This window comes from Cottoperca gobio, chromosome 15 (genome assembly GCF_900634415.1).
Source record: "Cottoperca gobio chromosome 15, fCotGob3.1, whole genome shotgun sequence".
NCBI lineage: Eukaryota > Metazoa > Chordata > Actinopteri > Perciformes > Bovichtidae > Cottoperca > Cottoperca gobio.
In genome coordinates, this window is record NC_041369.1 from 12,053,232 (window position 1) to 12,076,043 (window position 22,812).

General features: G+C 39.2%; 2 protein-coding genes across 4 annotated transcripts in view; one reads left to right on the forward strand and one right to left on the reverse strand.

Moving 5' to 3' along the window:
* Positions 1-104: 104 nt before the first annotated feature.
* znf451 (zinc finger protein 451) lies at positions 105-6,891 on the reverse strand. Of its 3 annotated transcripts, none has more exons than XM_029449275.1 (13): positions 6,732-6,891; positions 5,655-5,715; positions 5,213-5,290; positions 5,012-5,125; positions 4,029-4,140; positions 3,628-3,778; positions 3,399-3,525; positions 3,128-3,287; positions 2,829-2,976; positions 1,206-2,692; positions 1,050-1,121; positions 797-862; positions 105-263 (listed from the first exon to the last, which is right to left on the reverse strand). In XM_029449275.1, the coding sequence occupies exons 2-13, from the start codon at positions 5,709-5,711 to the stop codon at positions 223-225; spliced, it is 2,613 nt and encodes an 870-aa protein (XP_029305135.1). In that variant the 5' UTR covers positions 5,712-5,715; positions 6,732-6,891; the 3' UTR covers positions 105-222. The 3 variants fall into 3 exon arrangements, with proteins under 3 accessions (XP_029305135.1, XP_029305136.1, XP_029305137.1); XM_029449276.1 differs by lacking the exon at positions 6,732-6,891 and adding an exon at positions 6,168-6,289; XM_029449277.1 differs by lacking the exon at positions 6,732-6,891 and adding an exon at positions 5,831-6,072.
* A 9,848-nt stretch (positions 6,892-16,739) lies between these two features.
* dst (dystonin) overlaps positions 16,740-22,812 on the forward strand; it is a 93,117-nt gene continuing 87,044 nt past the window's right edge. The window contains 1 exon segment of the mRNA XM_029449250.1: positions 16,740-16,865. Within this exon segment, the coding sequence (XP_029305110.1) occupies positions 16,778-16,865 (88 nt within the window). The 5' untranslated portion in view covers positions 16,740-16,777.

The window sequence follows — 22,812 nt, forward strand, 5'->3', positions numbered from 1 at the left end:
CTAAACCACCTGGCTGCTTCCCTGTGATGGGAATGCTCCATATTGATTGTATTATGTAACCATTTACATTTACAAAATACATTTGTTTAAAAACACAGAAAAAGTCAAATAGCAACTACTATTTATTTAATATAATCTGAACACAAATACCTGGTACAAAACATGTCTATATATATGTCAGGTGAACATTGTGGAACAAAAGAAAACATTTAAATCACATCCTCAAAACTCCAGAAGACTTCTTTGAAGAGCTTCTTCCAACTCTGTAACAAAAGAAGAAGCAGATTATAAGGATTCAAATGACACTGCGTCCAAATAAAACATCGCAACGCCATCATAACTATGCAGGGGAAAAATTATATTATCCTAATAACTGTGCGATTCTCTTTTTCTCCATACGTTGACATTTCCTTTTGATCGACCTATTAAAAGCACTATTGAGTTGAGAATTCATATCCTCACGCAGCTCCCACATTTACATACATGTAGCCACTGCAAAGACTCCACTGGTTGTCTTTGGTTTATCCTTCACGAGCACATTAAACCTCTGTAACCTGACATATCACAACCTGCAGGGCAACCTTGACAAGCATTCAATACATATTGTGCTTCATGGAAAACTAGGAATGTTTATTGGACAAAATGATTAGCAGTAAAAATGTAATGACTGTGTAATATTTCCCCGTCAGTAATAAGTACACAAGGGACACACGTTAGCGTAACCTGAGGCTGCGGTGAGGTAAACACTTTTCTCAGGGGAAACGAGGATTACATGCTCAGGCACATAAACGCGTACCTGCTGACTCTCTTTCTTCTTCTGCATTAAAAGACGGTTCGTGGTTCATTTCTTCATCCGATTCATCTGTAAAAGGATCAAAATAAATGAGCGGTTGATATATTGTAAGTTGATCAAAATACAAGCAGCAAAAATGTAATGCAATAAAACTCTCTTGTAAAAGTGTAAAAGAAAGCTACACTGTGCATTTGTTTATTCATTTGCCTCTGTGGCGTGAGTGACACAGGGCTTATGTGTTGTGTGTATTGCCTACTTTCGCATGCTTCACTCTCTTTGTTGGTCTGATCCATGTTTAAAAACTTCACCAGGGTTTCATCTTCAATCTCTGAAATGACAATATGAAAAACAGGATTAAATGCTGCATGCACTTGTTGATGATAAATGTCAAAAACATTGTTAACTGATTTACCGTCGGTGTCTGATGTGATCTCCACAGCGTTGAGCACTTTCACAGAAGGGGGTTCTGCTTTCATGTTTTTACTGCAGGTCCTGGAGCTCATGCAAGGCTCCAGTGTACAGTGTCGGGAGTGATAGTGTTTATGGAAACTCGGTACACTCGTGAAGCTCTCCTGGCAAGCTTCGCACTCTACGTCATAGGTCTTGTCCAGGTTCAGGGCTGCGTGCTTTGTGTGCACGTGAGTCTTCATCTGTGCATAGGAAGGCACAGATACGCCACAAGGAGCGCACACATAGAGACATTTTCCTTCTGCGGACAGATCCCTCATGCATTGTGTATATGTAGCTTTCATCTCCTCTATGCACTTTTCTGAACCCATGCATGGGCACTTAAGCCAACTGGCGCTTTCAGCAACAGTAGGCTGAACAACCTCAACATCCTCCACGCAGTAATAGTCCGTACTGTGAAGGCTCTTGTAGTGCTCCAAGAACTCGCCCTCGGTTTCAAACTGCATGCTGTCGCAGAGGCCGCAGAAGTGGGAGCTCTTTATCTGCCCGTCGTGCTCGTTCGTACAGTGTCTGCGTACAGTCGACTCTTTAAAGAACTTCTGGGGGCAGTGTCCACAGATGAATCTCTGAAAGCTGTGACCGCTCACGTCGCTGCAGTGTTTGCGGGCGGCCGCTTCTGAGTCGAAGGTGTCCTCGCACATCCTGCACATCCACTTCGGCTCTGCTTTGAAAGAAGACGTCTCTGCTGTGCGTTGCTTGCCTGTGGACATGGACGATGAATGTCGGGCCACTTTGCTGCTGGTTGACGGCTCGGTATCGAGCTCCTTGGGCACTTCCCGCTGAGTGAAGTAGGTGTGTCCGCTGTGAGCGTCTGCCACGTGTGACAGGATGTCTTCGTACCGAGGCATTTCCAGGTTGCACTTGCGGCAGTTGAAGAGGAAGTTGGAGAGATGAGCTCCACCGTGAAAGCGACTCATGTGCAGGCGGGTAATCGAGGACTCGCCCATGTGTTTGCCACACACGCCACACTGATGGAAAATTCGGTTCACAGCCAAGAGATGCTTAGTGGCTGTAGCCTCCTCTGAGAACTGTATGCCACACTCGCAGAACCACGCCGTTACTGACTTTCTGCTAGTGCTGCCATTCACACTCAGCCTCTTCCGTTTGGCTGGTGATTCTTCACAATTCTTCGTCTTGTTTCTTTTTTCAATAGGTGTTTCATGGCCAGTGGCCTGTCGTTTCCTCTGTGCCTCTCCAGTCCTCTGTTTGTGTTGAAGTTCACTAAACCTGCAGTACTGAAGGAGGGCTTTCGCCATTGTTTGGTTGACCTCCACGTCATGCTGGGTCGATTCTTTGTGTCTCTCAATTTCAGCTTGGCTGCGGAAGATTTTACAGCAGATGGAACACTGCCCACGCACTTGCAGCTGTTTCATTACCTCCACTATAGTTTTATCAGCCGAGGCCACGGCGCAGCCCTGTCTGCAGTGCACACTAAAAAATAAAATAAAAATAAGGAAAGGAAAAATCAGTTTCACAAAACACCTGAACAAAATCAGCATCTACTATACAAACATGTAATACAAAAAGATATTAATACGTGCAAAGAATACATCCCCTATGAACTTACTTAAAGTGAGCTTGAGCTGCCTGATGTGAGATCAGTACTTTATGACATAAAGAGCATCGGACATTGAACGTTGCATCCTTGCACAAAGTGATGAGACGATTCTTAACGTACTGCGAGATGGGAACTGGCAGTGGTCTTCCTTTGGTCTCTTTAACACGAGGAGAAAAGTAAAAACGTCCACGTTATCTTGCTCATATAGTAACTCTCAAGCGCTGTCTTGAACACAATCTTAGTGAAATAAGCCGGAAAAAACAAGAGATAGGAGAATGTATAGAAAATCAAAAAGCGTTTATCCTCACCACTCATGGCGAGTGACTCTGTGAAGTGGTTTTTGGCTGACATGTGCTGAAGACACTCATCTCGGAGGTTGAAGAGGCAGTAGCAGGCAGGACAGGCAAAACACACAATCCGCTGATAGTTCTGAGTGATGCTGTGACCATCAGCAGTAAACGAGGACACCTAGTGATCAAAACAGGTTTTTTTTTGGTTTTTTTAAATAAAGTATCCTACAAACAGCTATTTCAAAACACATATTAATGAATCATTCAAAGAGCAGAAAAGTGCATAAACCTTAGACATGAGATGTTGCCTCCATGTTTCTTCAGTATGAAAAAGTTGACAACAGGCAATACAGGCAAAGATCTCAGATGGACATCCTTTAATATTGATGGTTGGGTCACAAGGAGAGTGATCAAACCTACACACAAGATACGTTATTGCACAAATAGGCCGTATTTGTACTCAGGGAAATGGTTCAAATGGTATTACACCTACACTGAAAGGACCAGAAAAAGATTACCTTTTTAAGTGACCATCAAGGAGGGACGTATTGTCATAAACTCGCCCACAGTTGATCACTGGACAAGTGTGTCTAATGGAACTATTTCCAGGGAACGAAACAGGTTGGCGTCGTCTTCCAAAACCAGCATTGATAACTCCAGGTCTAGGACCTAAATTAAAACAAAAGTACATGAAGGTGCTCTGTCATTAGCAAGCCTTTATCTCTTAAGACAAATTCACATTTCAAATCATCCCTGTGAAGAAAGTGAATCATTGCAGCAGGAAAAATCAAACAGTACATGACAGAAACATGCTATTAAAGTTGTTCTCCTGGCTCGAATCAACTCCAACACTGACAGATTTACTAGTGATTGTGTCAGTGATTATGCAACAGATTTCTGATCCAGATTAAAAATGTACCTGGCATATTTAACCACATGTCCACGCAGTGCTTTGCTTCGTGTTTATTTCCATTTGTAGAACTAAAAGCCAGCCCCTGCTGTCCATGAGCTCTTTGTGACATTTGCTTCTCCTGAAAAAACAGAGACAGAAAAGATAAACAATAATGGAACTTATTTTGTATCTTTTTTACACTTGCCTTTTACTTTATGACTGATGACAGTAGAAACATACAGACACTGTTCAATGTTAGTTTTCTAAGTCACAAACACAATGTTGTTTGGAGTAAATACACCACTGTAGTTGAGTGCTGTAGGTTGCCAGTTATTTGTTTTCTATATATTCTGCCCACAAGGTGGCACTGTTGCTACTACAACTGACCTTAACTGACCCAACAGACCAACACAACACCAAGAAATGTCTACTGAGCATTTTAAGTCACATTTACTCTTATGGAAAAATATAAAATCAGGTGGTTAAAGATGTTTTGCGAGCACCGAAGCGACATACCGGATTCCTCAGCTGAGTATACATTTTTGCAGAGTAATCTATAAATATAATATTATGCATTGATTATATTGACCCACTATTTATCCATTTTAGCAGATGTAATGTGATCATATCATTTTGATTCAAGGTAGATCCCACAACCTGCATAGGGTGATGGCCTTTTCTTTTTACCCGTGTTGATGTTGCACTGGATAAATGTGAACGTTTGGACGGAAACACTAGTAAAATACAGTTAAATCAGTACTGATGACATGCCATTTGAAAAGAGGGAACTATAAAGTATGCATTACAAGCTTCTTTTTTTTGTCTTTTTTATACCATTTTGTGTTTTAAAAATCTTGCGATGAGCACAAGTCTTTTGCTTTTGAATTCAAGAAGAAGCAAACGACTGACTGAAGACAATGATCTGATATTGACCGAAAAATTAAATAGCTTCATTACAGTCTAACAAGCAACAAATGATAGCCACTCACTATATTTTGAAGCAAACTTACCTTGAACGCTCTGCATTTATCTATTCTTTCCTTTTTCTCTTGGGCCACCTGGTGGGCAAGTCTGTCCAGTGTAGATGTAACACGCGCTTTATGGCGGGAGAGTTTATCTTCAATCTAAAGATGAATAAAAAAGGCACAACAATTTCAGAAAACTCTAGACAGACACGATCCATAAAACAAGAGTTCTAGTCAGCCACTGACCGTGCCCGGCAATGATGAACATCCCTCATCCTCACTCAGCAGGTCAATACACTCCAATACTGGCCTGACGGGGCCCTCCTGAAGCAAACCAAGACACCATGTCATTTCGTGTTATAAAATACACCTACATTTATAAAGACTCAAAGAATCAGCAAACCCTGAACAATGTAAAAATGGTGGTTTATTCATTTTAACATGCCCATGAAAGCAGAAGTGATCCATGTCAGAATCATCACGACAGTCATAAAATATATGGCGCAGCGAATCAAATATGATATATTTAAGAATTAAGTAAAATATCTTATTATCAGGCTACATGAAGATGTCATTGCAAAAGTAAGTCCTGTCAATAGTAAGAGACAGAAAGTAAGCAAATGTATTTGTTCATTTTATCCTTTGAACCTGTTGACTTTTGTAAATAGATATTGTACACGTGACTTACCGATACAAACTCCACTTCATCCACCTCATCGTCCTCTGTTTGAGTTGGAGAAGACATTTATCTGAGGAAAAACAAACTAATGTAACTTGTGAAGCTGCAAACCTAACTTTGAACATGCATGCATGCATGCGGGGGGAGGGGGTAGACAGACAGGTGTCAGAAACAGTAATGCGCACCCCCAACTGCAGTTTGAGCGTCCGGCCAGCTGACAGGAGATCAATCAAGACATTACCTTCAATTCCTATAGGTTTTAATACGCCTATTACTATTTAAATTGTGGTTTACATTTGGCCACACTTCAAGTAAACCGAAAAATCGGGTCAGCTGGCAACCAGAGTACAGTTATCATATGCAGCAGACGTTGCTAGTATTACAAAGATAAGGTTGCTCCAAAGGACGAATATTAAAATGTTGTGATAATACATCGGAGAACAATTACTGTACTCTGCAAAACGTCCAGGAGACTTGGCGTTGATGTGCGGCTTGCATAAAAGTAACAAAAACACGACGTACTCCGGTTTAATGCAGGTCAGTGGAACCCATGACAAGCCCAACCATGTCTTCCTCGCCAAACTACCAGACTGCTTCTCTTCAGTGCTGCCACTGATGGGTGGAAGCCACATTTCAACGGGCTAATGTGCACTTAAATCACGGTGTTTTTGCACTACAGCTCTAGGCCACTATTAGCAGCACTGAGCGCCGAGCTGCCGAACAGCACTCCAACGGTCGAGCGGGGAAGAAGTTCGCGCCACAGGCATAGCTAGCTGCACTCGATGCAAGTCGTATTTCTGCAACTTTACTCACACTTAACATCGATGTGAAATATCCCTATCCGACGCTGTAAGTTCATCTGCCTTCTGATGATGTTTGATTAGCTTTTTCTGTTCAGCAACTTTATTAGCAGCGAAATATTGAAACGGGTGCCAAACGTCCAGGCTCTGGATAAGCTAACGTTAGCTCTCTGATGTTTGCGGTTGCAACGTCTAATCCCAACTAATGCAAAGTAAACACGCTAAAGTTCGGTTTGGGCTGGTGTTAATTAAATATGGTTGCCATCAACAGATGGATGAAACTCACCATGACATTACCTCCTGCTTATTCTGTTGGCTCCTCAGTTGACAGAGAGAGAGCTAGCGACAACAACCCAAATCACAGTAAACGCAGCTAGTCTGGTCTGCATGTGACGTCACGTGTGACTGAAGCGCTTCTTTTCTACGCATCATGTGCCGTATGGACGGGGTTACTGGTGGTTGAGGCAAAACAGACGCGAGAACAAACTCCGCCCGTCTGTTCTTACCTTGACCGGGCCGAAGCGTGAAGCTGTCGCAAACTGTCACGCTTTTAATATTTACTTCTGAATAACGTTATGGAAGAGACGGTTTTGGAGCATCTTTGGTTATAGCTGTACCACCTAGGTTGTAAATATGTACAGTACAGTGTATGTAACTTGATTTCTATGTAACAAAATGCGTGGCCATGCTGGAGCAATAACTATGTGCACAGATGTTTTAATAATGTGTATACATAAATGAATTGTGATTATGTGGACATAACGTTTATGTTGTAACGATAAACCTTTAACAACATTCAAGCCTATGAGTAATTAGCACTATTCCAGCAATTTAAGCCTCTTTCATTAAGTGTCATAGTCTTCTTGGATCATGGGCTGAAACTATGAACATGGGAAAAACAACTCACAGAAATGAACAGGAAAATGTGAGTATACAAATGATTATAGCATTTATATTTACATGTATTACAATGTTACAATCTTGCATAAACATAAGACGTGTATAATAAAATGTGTACATTTCTTGCAAACACATGTTGACATGCTACATATATGCACACATGGCAATTAATTGTATATATGTATATGTATATATGACACAAACTCAACATCTACTCTTCTGCTCTAATCAATGGAATACCATATACCAAATATATTTTAAGTACACATATACTGACATACACAATCATTCATATAGGGTTACTGCTTGTATGCAAATATATCTAATGGGTAGAGCTGCTACGATTAGTTAAACAAAAAATAATCGTATTCAATTGAATATCTTTGGGTTTTGGACTGACAAGACAATAAAGACATCACCTTGGACTTTGAGAAACTGGGATGGACAATTTTCTATATTTTGTGAAATTTTATAAACCATATAATTCATTGAGAAAGGAAAAAGGTAGATACATTGAAAATATTATGCTACCCTATCTATGGTAATAAAATACATTCATTAAACTTAATAATGCTACACGAGTCAATATATGGTCTAATATAATAACCATATGCAAACATTCAAATAATTTATATGTGGTAACATGTGTATAACAATTGTGTATTTTTTCATCATGTGAAATATATATTGACACATGCAATGTATGGTATGTTTGTGTATTGCATAGATAGAAGTATGGCATTTAGACACAAACAATATGGCTGTTGCATACTATGTAAACACAAGTTAACATACTATCTGTCTGGGCTGTTTGTTTCGGTACAGATGGCTCCTTTTTAAAACTGCAAATAAAACGTTTTTTTCTCTCCTCACTTTGCTTGCCTGAGTGTTTCATCTGACTGAAGAAAATACGCTCTAAATGATATCAGCCCATCCAGAAATTACATAACCCATGATGGATTATGATTAGTGTTGGTTCCTATTTTTCTCCCTAATCCTGAAAGTGTCTGTTCATAACACCTGTCTCATTTCAGAGATTTTCAGTACAACAGGGAACATTTCACAAAGCCTATAGAGCAAAAAAATATACTAAAATAAAAACAATATTAGACAGACATGTTGTATTAGCAATAATAATATGGTATAGTAACATTGTAGGTATTTCATAGAATAAAACACCATATGTTCCCCATAAACTATCACAGGACTATTGAGCTTCACAGACAAACGTATGTGTATATTGGTCTTAATACTAGTGGTATTAATATGACAGCATTATCCTTTTGGGCAGCCGACTCTGCAGCAGATTTCGGCGATGTTCAGCTGAATCTGCTGACTCTCCCTGCCCCTGTTTGGAAAATAAATAAATAAAACTTGCGTCTCTGCTGAGTCATGCATTGTACCTCACAATAATGATATCAATAGTCTGGGCTGTCTACTTGGAACCTGCACGCTATACGCGGTTTGCTCTGCGATGCTTCACGTATGTCAGTCAGTGTCTTTATTCTCATCTTGAGCTTTCAGCGACACATCGGCAGCAGAGCAGCCTGCTGTCTGAGGCTGCGGGATCTGTCCTACATCTCGCCTTACGATGATTGCTGCGGCGTTTTTGGTCCTGTTAAGGCCGTACAGTATTCAATGTGTGCTATTGCTGTTGTTGCTTTTGCTCGGGACTATAGCGACAATTTTGTTTTTCTGCTGCTGGCATCGCAGGCTTCGTAATGGAAAACATCCAATAAAATCAGTGCTGTCCGGACGCTCCAAGAGCCGCGGTGAGTAGCGCAGGCCAGCCGCATCTCCTCATCCTGACAGCTCATGTCTGTAACCTTCATGTTCTGGATTTATTCATAGTATTTTTTTATGTCGTATAGCAAGCAAAGGCTACCCATATCTGCGGTCTGGACTGTGGGAGAAAACAAACGCATGTAGGCGTTAATAAGTGGGATGACAATGAGTGTTATAGTTTGTAGCTTAAAATATCTGCAAGTATTGTTAATAACATGCATGTTTTTATAATATATCTGTCGTGTCATACTTAATGGTACATGTTAGATCCTAATATCTCACTCTAACATCTGTTATTTGTCCTGTAGTGGGCCTCCGAACACATCATTTTCGATCAGAGGTAGGATGAACTTTTTTAATTATGGGTTTGAGTCAGTGCTCTGTAATATCTAACAGTTAGGAGACATGAGGAGGTAGATGTGTGAAAGCCTAGTGTAGCCTAAGCTTTATCTTCAGAGAATAACATGCTTCAACCAAAAGCCTATTTCTTTAGACTTTTACAGAACTGCATGACTATTTTAAGGAGCATGATGTGCGCAATGCGCATGTGTTAGGCTATCAATAAATAATGTGGGTGATGTTGCAGTTTCATTCTTTAACGAGGGTTGAAACTGTATGCTGCAGTGTCTTCTCCGAAACACAGGTTAAAACTGAAGTGTAAGTGAGCCGATAGAAACCCACTCTATTTTGTGATACATAAAATAAATAGGGCTATGTCATCATGTTTGATGCCAAGTGCGTCAAGTAGCGCTTAACTCTCTCTGTTTCCGTTTTACGCACTTTGCTTTCAAAATAAAACAACGAAAATGTAAAGTCATGGAAACAGCTTAGAACCACTACCACCGCCAAAAGATATAATGGCAAAAGCTTTCTTAGCAACTATATTATTCCTGTGTTTCAGTAATTGATCTTCCTGCCATGGTCTATGAAAAGGATGTATCTGTGATTTCATTCAAACTAAGGTGGCTGGTGAAAAGTATGATGTTGGATGTTGCACATCAAATCCCTCAATAAACTTTTAGCAAACACATTATATATTAAAAGTGCAATATAGACGTACATTTTTTTGCTATAGATTGCATTTCCATTTAATACACTATGCCTAAAGATAAGCCATTTTGTGATTCTCTGTGGTTTTGAAGGTTCAAAAGCAAAAGCTTCAAAAGCTTGTCTTCCTTTGCAGGTTATGTTATTGAACCACAGGATACTGAATCCCCACTGACTCAGGACTGTAGCTGGTAGGGATTCAGTATCGTGTTCAAGGGCACAACAGCAGGGCAGTGGCTGAGCCTTAATGTTGAGGAACAGTTTCCCTGAACATTACCTTCGAAAACAAAAGATACAAACTTCAAACTGTTACATTGTTATATCCTTCTGTGGTGATTGGAGTTGCTGAATCATCTTCTGACTCTGAAATGTAGGTCATATACCACAACAGTTCCTCCCTAGCTTAAGAAATCTGGATGGAATCGCACTTCTTGTTCATATTATGATAAGATTTTTTAATTTCTCTTGCTGCTGAAAGTATAATCTGTTGCCAGCTTGACATCTGCACGTGTTTCCCAGGGCTTCAGGCACAGTCCACGTCACGCAAGAAGGAGCATACATGCTCGAGTAACAGAGGAAAAGCCCAATCTGGTTGAGATTCCTGAGAGCGAACCCGATTCATCGTCGACTCTAAGAAAACGCAAAGTAAAGAAGAGAGTCCTGCCAGAGTTTTACCAGTCTGTACAAGTCACCCCCACACGCAAACCTGTAGGTACCCCGTTTAACTGTAACCATGATTAATACTGATGCTATGTTTTGCTTGCTCCCCTCCACAGGGACTTCAGTGTGCCTTTGAACCTGGTAATGATTCAGCTGCTTGCTCAAGGACAGAGGGCAATTGTTTGTCTACTGGGTGTAAACCCTGCTCTTGAAGGATGCTCATGTATAGGTCCTATGAAATGTTTGTTTGTATCCGCGTGTATTGTTTAGTTGTTGATTATACGATAAATATGGATCAAAAACAATATGTTCACTTGTAATCATAGTTAATCTCTTCAAACATATGAAACCTGCAGGTTTAACAAAAAATAGACAATGGGGATCTCAAAGACATTTCAAGGGTCATTTATAGGATATTTAAAGTGTTATATACCCTTTCTTAGCATGAACAATTTCACATTTCTCCAATGGGTACTCTACATTTGCTTTTAATAAAAAAAGAAATATATATATTTAAAGCTATATATATTTATATATATATATATATATATATATATAAATAAAGCTATATATATATATATATACATATATAAATAAATAAAGCTATATATATATATATATATATATATATATATATATATATAAAGCTATATATATATATACATATATAAATAAATAAAGCTATATATATATATATATATATATATATATATATACACATATATACATATATATATATATATATATAAAGCTAAATACAAGTTTTGTATTAAAAAATAAAAATAAGAGATCACCAAATGAAACCATAGATTTGGCTAATATAATATTCTATATCCAATTTGGTTCCAGAATGCTCTATTGTTTTCACATTAGCATGACATTTTTCTAAAGGTGATTCAGCCTTGTGTTGAAAAAAGATGTGAAGCATATCTTACATTAACAAGCACATTAAACTCATTTAAAAATCATAAATCTATGCATCATCCCCACTAGTTGTACACAAACATATCACATGGATATCACTGATTACCAGTTTGAATTTCAAATGATAATCCGTTTTGTGAAAGTTTGTAGTCATTTTAGTTTTCATGCTGGTACATCTCACCTCTCTAATCCGTTATGTTAACAATTTACTATGTTGGCATGGGGACATAGTATGTATCCACATATGGCTCAACAGCTCAGCTCTTTGTTAACAGTGTTAGGCCTTCAGTGTTTCCTTTCTGCATCTTTGTTTCCCTTTGAATCCCTGTGAGTGTGCTTACCATCCATCAATACTTTAACCAGTTTCAGATTGTGCCGTTGAAAAGGTGAGCTGTATAACCCCTGACTCACATATTGATCCATTTCTTCCTGGAAGTTAACATATGACTACAGGAACAGAAAGGTGAAGAAACACAGAGCCTCAGCTGGAAATGTGTACTTATGGGAACATAAGGCATAACCACATTGAACCCCTTTTGGTTTGTTTGGCTTTCTCTACACACTGCTGCTTTAATTCAAGAATATATTTTTTCTTGTTCCAGAGAAAAGAATCCTGACCCCCACATTCACACCTGTGGATGTTTTTGAATGTGACTGCTTTTGAACATCATTTATTGTGTCCAGAATTTGAAATGTCCTTCACAACCTTTCTCCCTACTGCAAAGGGCCATAGATGTTCCTGTTGTAAAAAAATCCTAATTTAGCACAAGACGTGACATGCCAGTGATGTTTGAACTGACTGTGTTCACAGGAATTTATTGAACTGTGCTGTGAAGCCACTGCAACTCTCTACTCCCCTTAGTTGTGTTGCAATACTGAATATAACAAAATTAGTTTTGTCAGCAAACAACATGCATATGAACCCTAATCCTGGAAGAGTTGTGTCAATATGTTACAATCATTTCTGATGCCTCTAAATCCAATATTTTGTTGCCTTGGGTAAAACAAAATCTATTTTACTTCCAATTGTATTGATATTAGTTGTGCAGGTGAACCTAGTAGTGAGCATAATATTTGCCAATACTGTTATTCTATTAATACAAAAGACAGAGGGCTTTTTCTATATTAATTGAACCACAGCAAGAATAGACATGTGGAGATAAATGGGATCACAGAGCTGTAAGTGAGCAGACTTTAATATGCAACAGTCCTTCATGAACTAGTGCAGGTCTAGATCAGCCCACCATGCATTATTTATGATATATCAGCATGTGTAGCCTACACTAAACTGTGCAAAATGAATAATTCAGAATGATTGCCTTGTCTTGCTGGAATCATATTTTGTGTTTTTAACTGATAATCTCTTTGAAGGACCCTAAGCGCTGTAAATGACCTATACTAACTACTTCACAGACTGTGCAACACTAAGGAATCAGGGCATCAATTTTATAAATACATCTGGATGTGTTATTTTGAATATGACTTTCATTGAATAATAACTGTACATTTAGAATAAGCAATTTAAAGTATTTTCATCAGGGCCTGATCGAAACATTTCTGTAGCTATTGTATTTTCCAAGGTTACAGACAAAGATAGTCAAATAGGTGACTGTGGCGTCCGTATGTTCATTTTTAACAGTACCAGCCCCTGAGGAAAGAATATTAGTTGTTAATAAAGGAACAAATGATTTTGTTAATTTCCTAATGGAGAGGGTAAACCTTGTATGAAGGGATGGGAAGGAGGGCCTCTAATCCTTTAGCTATTCTGATCCTTGCACATCTCCTTATATGAAAGGAAGTGAACAACTGATGAAGAACACACACTTCTACCTATAGCAGCCTAAATAAGAATGACTTTATAATGGCTTCTTATTGTTTTTTTCCTTTTAGTTGTAGGAAATATGAATATCAGAAAGCTGATAAAAACTCCAACACTAAGCTGCCTTTTCAATACTGACTTGTATCCCTGTGAAAAGGGATGCAATGATGAAAAGGCTGCTAATATTAACAGTGTGTTGCTTTTATCAGCTCCGATCCTGCACCGAGAACTGATTCGCACTACCACTGCTGTTTAAAAATAGAAATGATGTTCTGTAACAATGTAGAAATGCTGTCAGAAGCTCTCAAGTGTTTCATCTACATTTGCATTTCATGTGCAAGCTTCAAGACAATTACATCAAGACGATCCTGGCTGCAAACTCATCCCTCAAGGATCACAAATTAGCACCAACGTTTTTTAATATCATATCTGTATTAGTTTGCATTTCCCCTTTAAATACTGATTTATCATTAAGCAAATGAAGTGTGACTAAGCATACAGGTAATTTGCGCCCCACCCTTCTCTTCCATCATTAGGTTGTGTTTTCCTGTTGCTCAATCCCAGGTGTGTCAGGGTGCAGCAGGACATTGCAACAGAAAGACATTCATTTATCATTTTCTACATGTAAACTGTGTTGCACTTCTAAAAAGAATCAAAAGCCTGCAAAGATTCAAGAAAGTATAACCCATCATAGATGTATAATCCCTACAAGGATTCATTTAATGCTATAAAGAGGGTTTTTTAAATTAGATTTTTTTGGTTAAATGGGTTTAATATTAAACCTGGTTAAACCAAGTGCAATCCTTTTTTTGATCCCACATGGTCCTCTCCATCCTCTCCGGTAATTAGCTCAACATATGTGAATGCTTTCGCTGCACCCTGTGTGGTTAACACCCCATCTACGGTGTAGACACTTATGTAATCGTGTCCAAAGTCCTCTCCGCAGTCTACTCTCTGTGGATCTGTTGTGAAGCCCTTTCGCCATGAAACAATGTGGTAGCCCCTGTCCTCTTATTACCCCCATATTGTAATGTATTTGTAGTCACCCAGCACCTTTTGTCAGGGATGGCGCTCTAACACCACCGTCGCTGTTGGAGCTGCTGCTGCTGTTGGCTACCGGGTATGACGCGGAGACGCGTGCAGTCTGCTCTCCCATCACGGTCCAGCTCTGCCTCGACAGCACACAGCGTACCATCCGTTCAGCCCTCTGGAGATCTGACATCACCTCACATCCTTAAATGCGTTGATAAGGGACGAACTCGTGGCCGGAGCATCCCTCAAAGGGCGTGGCACCCCCCTTTTGAAATTGACTCACATAATGCGTGACTGAAAGGGTGGAAGCTAATAACGCGCAAATAGGATTGTTATTTTTCTTCCAGCTGACAGCTCTCCATGTATACAATGGTAAGTCTTATTGTTGACCTGGCGGGGGAGCCAGATACTATTGATTTCCCATCGCCTTTATTTGGCTCAATCTTTTATTGTTATGGATCATTTCGAGCTGGTGTTGTCCTCACACCTACGCTCACAGTACGCACTTTGACCCGCGATGGTGAGAAATAATGGGATTTATGGCGTGTTATTCCACTGCTGTTTTCGCTGTCATATTTTTCATTTTACTGTGTGTGAATTCAAGACGAGCATTGTTCTTTTTCCTTGACCCCCGTTTTCTTTTGTCTCACAGAGCTCCAGTTCGGGGAACCCTTCCCTGCACTGCTCCATGTCTTCCTCGGCGGATATCTCGGACGAGGATGACTACAGTGTTAAATCCGGGTCGGCATCACCTGCACCAGGGGACACTTTACCCTGGAACCTGCCCAGGCATGAGCGGTCCAAGAGGAAAATCCAGGGAGGATCCGTGCTGGATCCGGCGGAGAGAGCCGTGCTCCGGATCGCAGGTGAGCCAGTCTCCCTGTTGCCCAGTTATCCGATGCTAATGTACTGTAACGAGAAAAACAACGAGTATGCTGCAATACACGGAGCATATGTCGGCTGCATGAGCTTTTCGCGACTTGTTAAGAAGCAGGCTATTTGTCCTGGTAGCCTATTAGGGGACATAGCCTAAACAGGGTCTGGATTTGTGGCATGTGATGGTATTTTCGGCTGCTCTTATTCTGGATATGATGCTTTAAAATGAACCGTGGGGTTTTGGATATGAGGGTATTTCTTTTTAAAGCAGCTATTATTTTATATGACATACTAGTATATATAATAGTGTTGTTACAGTTCATGAAAGGTGATAAAAGGGACTTAAGACAACAACAAGTGTACATGACAACCTTACATTAGACTAAATATTCTGTAATTTAAATTTAGTTTTACTGAATTAGCTAAATATGGCCCCTCCCTGACTAAAATATTAATAACTGGGCTACATTTTATTGACATCAAATCAGTAGCATAGATACTACTTTTAAACGTATGTTTAAATAGGAATTATTGCAGCACAATTTCATCATAAAAGCCAGGTTGGTAGATTCAGACATACGACATAAATCCTTCTGACATGGACTTTAAATGTGAGGTTGAAGGACTAAAGAACAGCACTTAGTTATTTTATAATGATACCTGACGATGTAAAGTCTCTAACATTGTATGAGATGTCGATATACGGACTTTAGTGGGTTACGCTTAACCCACCTTCAGGGAATCTTTGTGACATCGGGGTCAGCTGATGGGCTATTGACAGCAAATAAACAAATATAATGCCAAACGGTAGTCTTGTAAATCCGCCAAAGTTTCAATGTCTGAAGTCTTTGGCAGGTGGACAACAATAAAAGCAGATCGTGCTCCATGTTACGAGCCGGTAATGAGACATCTGACAAGGAAAAGCGTTTATTATTACACACTGTAAAAAATGAACGCCTCATTCAGTGTCAGTATTGGCTCAATAGACTTTTTGAAGACAGACATTTCTTGCAGCGCAGCACGTCCAACAGTCCTTCCTATCAATCTAGTGGACCCTGGAGAGGAAGTGTCGCCTATTGGACAGAGCGCAGACAAGGGAGGGATGTAGGGCGTTTCCTTCAGTGCAACAACAGCGCCGATCACTCTTGAGTCCTCAGCACATACACATGCACACAAACACATAAACACACGCACACACACACGCGCGCGCACACACACACACACACACACACACACACGCTGTGTCCCTGTCCGCCGCTGGTGAATGTCCAGTTTGTGGAGCCCGGGTTATGGCTCAGTTCGCACCGCAGCCTTATGGACTTTCAGACGAACAGAATTACCTCCAAGCGTACGAGGATGTTCTGGAGAAATACAAAGGTAGGATCAATGCTGATTGGATCTTCTTTTAGGCTTTGGGACGATGTAGAAATTGCCTGATTGCTGCTTGACAGTTCAATAAATGTCAGCCTGCCCTGTCTCTCTCTGGTGACTGGCTGGTCTTACTGTCTTTATCCCTGCAGTGGAAAAGTGGGAATATTTCCTGCATGACATCACAATTAGGCTGCATTTCAGTAGCCAGGACAAACGCTTTATTATGAGGTTTTCTCTGATCTCAGTTGATCATTAGATTAGAGAATTATTTCCCTTAGTTTAGCTGAAATATTGAAATATTGAGCTTGAAATGTGTCTGTCAAGCCAGATGATTACAGTGTCTGCATTGTTTATTTTCAAATTAGAAGGTCAAAACAGAAAAAATAAGACTGTTGTTTGGGTTAATCATACTTTCACAATGTGAATGATCTATTTTTGTATTTTTAGGGTGACTATCATTGATTGAAAATTGCCCAGCTGACCTATGTGGTGTCTCAAGGCAGGCAGGACAATGACATAGCAGGCTAAGGCGTTAGCTCATACCAGTAGCTCATGTCACTTCATGTAGCTGCTCCTTTTGGGTCTCATTAATTAGAGTAAATCCATCACACATGAGAAGTCTATGTTATTCAGTGTCTTTTTGACAGCTCGAGCTCGCTGACAAATTCATACTCGTGCACTCTGAGTCCATGGTCCGTGGAGATGTAGTGGAGCTGAATTCAAACTGACAGCAGCGTTTTTTTAACTCTTGTGTTTCTGCTCCACAAAAGAGCCCAAAGTAAAACAAAACATATACTGTGCACCATTGTGCTGAATGCTTGCCGTGAGCGTGTTCTCTCTCAGCTGTTGAGTATTGTAGCCAGCAGGGCCAGTCAGCTGTGGTATAAGGCTTAAATGCCCTGACTGGACTCTAATGGGATCATATGATGTAGCATCATTGGGAGTCTGTAGCTGTTGTAGGCAGAGGAGCTGTGACACACAATGAGCTTCTATTACTAACTTTCAGTCTGGGATTAGTTTTTGCATGTTCTATAGGGATTTTGGGGGGGAAATTCGACTCCCCGCCAGTTGTTGCATGAACGATGAACTTTGCTAAGAAGGGTAAGGCATTTCTTGGTATTTTCTTGATAATTCTACCAACAAATTTGAAAGTTTTGAAGAGTAGTAGCCTCAAAGTATTTTTATGTATTTGTAGTCAAAATGTTCTGTTTCTTATAAGCAAAACTGACTCAATTTAGTTTATTTTCTTTACGTATAAATATTATTCTGCACATAAATGTGCTGGCAATTGAGTGATCTGAGTAGAAACTTGAGATCAGCTGGTGGGCTAATCATTACTTCAAGCAAACTTGCCTAAAACCCGGTTTACATCAGCTTTGTTTACATCACAGTCCTAAAAAAACAGTCCAGCTTTGACTGTTGAAGGAGAACTTATATATCAACATTTATTTACTAGAGGTCAGTTAAGGAGAGAGAATGATCAATTCATAATTATTTTTATGTTTGTGTAATGGTGGGGAGTGACGTAAAAAAATAAAAACAAGTATATTTTTATGTGAGAGGAACATTTTAGAAGGTTATATCATGGTTTGTAGAAGTTATTGTATACACTACCATAGCAAGCAGTGTATCTGAGTATATACAGTATGTCTGATAAGGCTGAGAAATGTATCTTTTCATCCGTACATCTTTAAATACCTTCTTAAAACAATTGAGTTCTTACTGTAAACTTGTCTTCTCAGTCAGGAAAATAGCTTTGAACTGTATTTCCATTTAAAAAAAAGTTAGTTTGCTTCTCCACAGATAAGAAATGTTTCTATATTTAGCCGACTAAGTTCTGGAAAATCACTGTTTTCAATGTTGCTTTAGTTTTATTTGCAGTTGATGAGATCAACCAGAGCCCCGAGCTCCTGTCCATGTGATGTGTCGAGAATCACACGGAGACATTTTCCAAACCAGTAACCAAACAAACACAAGAAAACAGAACAGTAAACAGCCAGTGGGCAGCTATAAAGTAGCTCTTTGTCTCACCAAAATATAATGGGGTTATTTAATATTTAAGCATTTAACCATTATTTTGTATGTTTGTCAGCAGGATTACAGAAAAACTACTCGCCCGATTTTCATGAAACTAGGTGGAAGGGTGTAGCACAGGTCAAGAAAGAACCCATTCTATTTTGAAGGGGATCCGCATCACAGGGCGGACACATGTGTTGTTTTTCCTTGGTAGAGGTGTGAATTATCTAGAAGGGCACTTCTAGATAATTCACACCTCTACCAAGGAATATGTGTGCTGATAAGTTGATCAGAGAGAAGAGATAACTGGATGTAAAGGCTTCATTGTAGTGAGTGCCATGTGTTATGTTATGTTATGTTATGTTAGCAGTGATGCATGTTCTTGTTCAACACCAGTATGACCTTTGGTCAACTGATATAAATAATCAAATAAATATTGAATATCAAATAAATGTTCTATGAAGTTCTGGACTGAGTTTGACATAAATTCGAGTTTAGGATTCTTTGGCGACGAAGCATAACAATCACCTTGGACTGGGTGCATGCATGTACTGTAGTTCTTATCGCCCCAGCTGTAAGAATGCCACACTAATAAGGTATTAGAGTTAATAGTACACTTAAGACAGGATTTGATGTGGGTCGGACGGAAATTCAATGCAGGCTTTACAAAAGACTGTAAACTTGAGGAATTAGTTAAATACACGGTTTCGTCAACACATTTAACAGTTAATGGCCGTGTGCTGTGGCTGCGTGGGATCACACTGTTCCTGCAGAGCCTGCTCGGCAGGCCGTCAGCATGAAGGGGCCATAGAGTTTCCCAGCAGTTGATCATCCTCTGACATCAGGAAAGATTTAATGGATTAGACATTTGGTGGTTCAGTCGGCTCTTCTTGCAGTTCATTTTGTTATCAAGATGCCATATGACGTGAATTGTTTCATTAGATTGAAAGTACGGTATGTTCAAGCTGGAAAATCATTAGATTTTCCGAATTTTTACCTACTTTTCAAAGAAAGTCATGATCAAATACATGTTTGTGCACTGGTCTTAAAAAGGACTACTGCAATAAGATCCGGCCATATATTCACAATACAACAAATGACCATATATTTATGAAAATAATTAGTAAATAATACTAAATCAAAAGTAAAACAAAATCCAACGTAATATTCTGTGATGAGAAAAAGGTGTAGGCTGAAGCCAGAGTTTATTGTTATACCCTAAAATCTATTTATATTCTATACCACTAATATTCATAAAGCTTTTTTCCTGAGCGTAATGTGATAAAAGGATAAGTTGAGTCTTTCTAAATATACAACCTATCGACTGTTTGAGTTTTCTTTAAGGAGAATCAACAGCAGTATACGTCACAGAGTCAGATGCCGGCTCTGTAAGTTGTGTGTTAAAGGAGGGTGTGGTCTGTCAGTGAATCATTGCTTCTGCATTATGACTAAATCTTTCATTACAAAAATAATTTTCATAGATACATTAAGAATTATTAAAATCAACCTTATTACACTCGTATTATCATGCATTATCAAACACAGCGACGAGTGAGAGAGCATTGTGTTTTTTGCACAGTCACTGCCTTTGTCCATCCTCCTGAGCCGTGCCCAGCCCAACCCCTCTGCTCTGTCGACAGCCCACTCATCACATTCAAATGGCCTAGTGGCCCACACACACAGCATGCTGCCTCTATGGAGAATGTCTGCCGCCGTACAAAAGACACTTTGTTTTTAGAGGAGTCTCATCCAAGTTCCAGAGACTTGTTCATGTGTCAAGTTGCGTTGGTAGCGACACTCCTTTTTTTTTTTTTTGGCTTTTCAATGAACGTGAAGGAGCAACACTGAAAGTGGTCTCTACCCGCCTAGCCCAGCCCACAGACTAACATCCTGTACTGAATATTCTTCAGTTTTCTCCCAAGAACAGGACAAAGTCCAAGATGATGTCTTTAAATGTCTTGGTTTGTCAGTCCAACACCCAAATATATTCAATTTAATATGATATAAAACAGAGAAAAGCAGGTTATCTCCATATTTGAGAGGCTGAAAACAGCATTTTCTGCCACAACAATTAATTATCGGAATAGTTGGCAATTACTTTTCTTTTGATCGACTAATGGATTAGACGACTAATCGTTGCAGCTCTACATAGGTTTAAATTAAACAAAGTTTTTAATATTGGTTAATCATGGTCAAAAGAAAGAATACACAAACATTGTATGTAGTACGTACACAAAATGACTGCCAACCCACCATTTTCCATTGTAATGAAACATATGTTTTATTTAAAGTAAGTTGCGTTTTTTATATTTATTTCCATACTGGGAGTTTATCTATAGATGTTATGGAAACGATATATTTGATAGCTGGACAAATGGAACTAACCTATTTAATTTAATATGCAATATAACTGGTTTAGCAAAAATGTGAACAAATGTGATTTCGATAGTATAATAACTAGGCTATCTAATTATGAAGATACTGCTACCCCTGTCAAAGTGCTAAGTGCTAAAGGATAGTTAAGTGCATTACACGTTAGGATCCATGTCCAGCTCCTGCTCAATTTGGTGCTCCGTAATTTCACAATATCATCTAGCAGCTGCTTGTGGTTTAATTTTACAGGTATCACCCATAGATGTTCTCTCAGATCAGTTTATATCTGAAATATATCTGGTTGTTTTGATATTATTGTACATCAGTTTGACAAGATTCTATGTGGAAAACCTTCTCTAGTAAATACACAGTTCAATATAAACATATCCACTAATGCTAAAACATTATAATGTTGTCGTGGCCAAGCCCTTTTATTGATCTAATCAGTAGACTAAATTTAAAATGGGCAGCGTGATCTAAACCAGCAGAGCTCTCAGAAAGCTTTTTACGGCTCCATCCGTCTTCAGCTACAGAAATATGTCTGTTTTATTTAGTGTTTAGTCATATATCAGTCTTACATTTATCATTCAGAGATATACTTGCATTGTCATTCTGGGATTTGATTAATACTCCTCATATATTTGTATTTGAATGCACTGTACGTTATTGCAGTCCCATGCAGTTGCATTATATGTGTGTCTGAGTATGATGCCTGCTCACTGCTGTATTTCTAAATGTTGTATTTATATGCTGTCATGGTGATGCATTACTGATCCTCATTCCACAGCTTTGCCTCGCTCCTCTTACATGAGATCATCTTGTCCCACCCCTGACTCATGCTCTGTAGCCTTTCCTCTCTCACTCCGGCAGCACCACCCTTCTCTCCCGAATGCAGCAGATGCTGGGAAGCAATCCCATTCTTGCAGAAGGAAACAGATTTCTCCACTGTCTCATAGGTGGCCAGGAAATGAGTAGTTCCATCTGTTTGTGCGTTGACTCCAAATCTACCATTTTAAAACCTGTGTATTCCCATGAATTGTCTCGGTTTTGACTTATAAAAAGAGAGAAACAAAAGGATAAAATTAAAGGAAACGGAGAAACATTACAATTGCAAATGCATCCATGCGGGGCAAAAGGAGTCCCTAATGTTGGATGACTATGGAAATGATGTGAATCACATACTATGGCCTTCACCGTCAATCTAACTGAGGGAATATATTTCAAACAAATCTCTTCAGTAGAGTTTCAGATGAGCTTGTTTTGGCAGGTTTTGGTGTCATAGCACCTTATTGAAACACTTAATTTTGGGTTTGGCTACTTTCAAATCTGCTTCTAATTGATTGAGTAGTTGTTAGTTTATGTTCTGCATATTGTTAGACAGTGGAACTAATCCAAAACAGTTCAACATGACAAAAAAGTGTAACTTTATCTATGATGATATTGAAATTTCCACAAACCCTTTGTTTATACTACAGTGGGTATTTGTGACATTTGTTGGGCGGAGGATGCATTTTTGCAGTCAAAAGTCATTACTGTTTATTTTGTTTGTTTTTTTGAAAGCAGA

Coding starts and splice junctions, on each gene's coding strand:
- znf451 (XM_029449275.1), bottom strand. CDS start 5,711: ATGTCTTCTCCAACTCAAACAGAGGACGATGAGGTGGATGAAGTGGAG. Junction 3,288..3,398: donor GGCAACATCTCATGTCTAAG/GTTTATGCACTT, acceptor TTTGATCACTAG/GTGTCCTCGTTTACTGCTGA. Junction 2,977..3,127: donor AGAGTCACTCGCCATGAGTG/GTGAGGATAAAC, acceptor CTCGTGTTAAAG/AGACCAAAGGAAGACCACTG.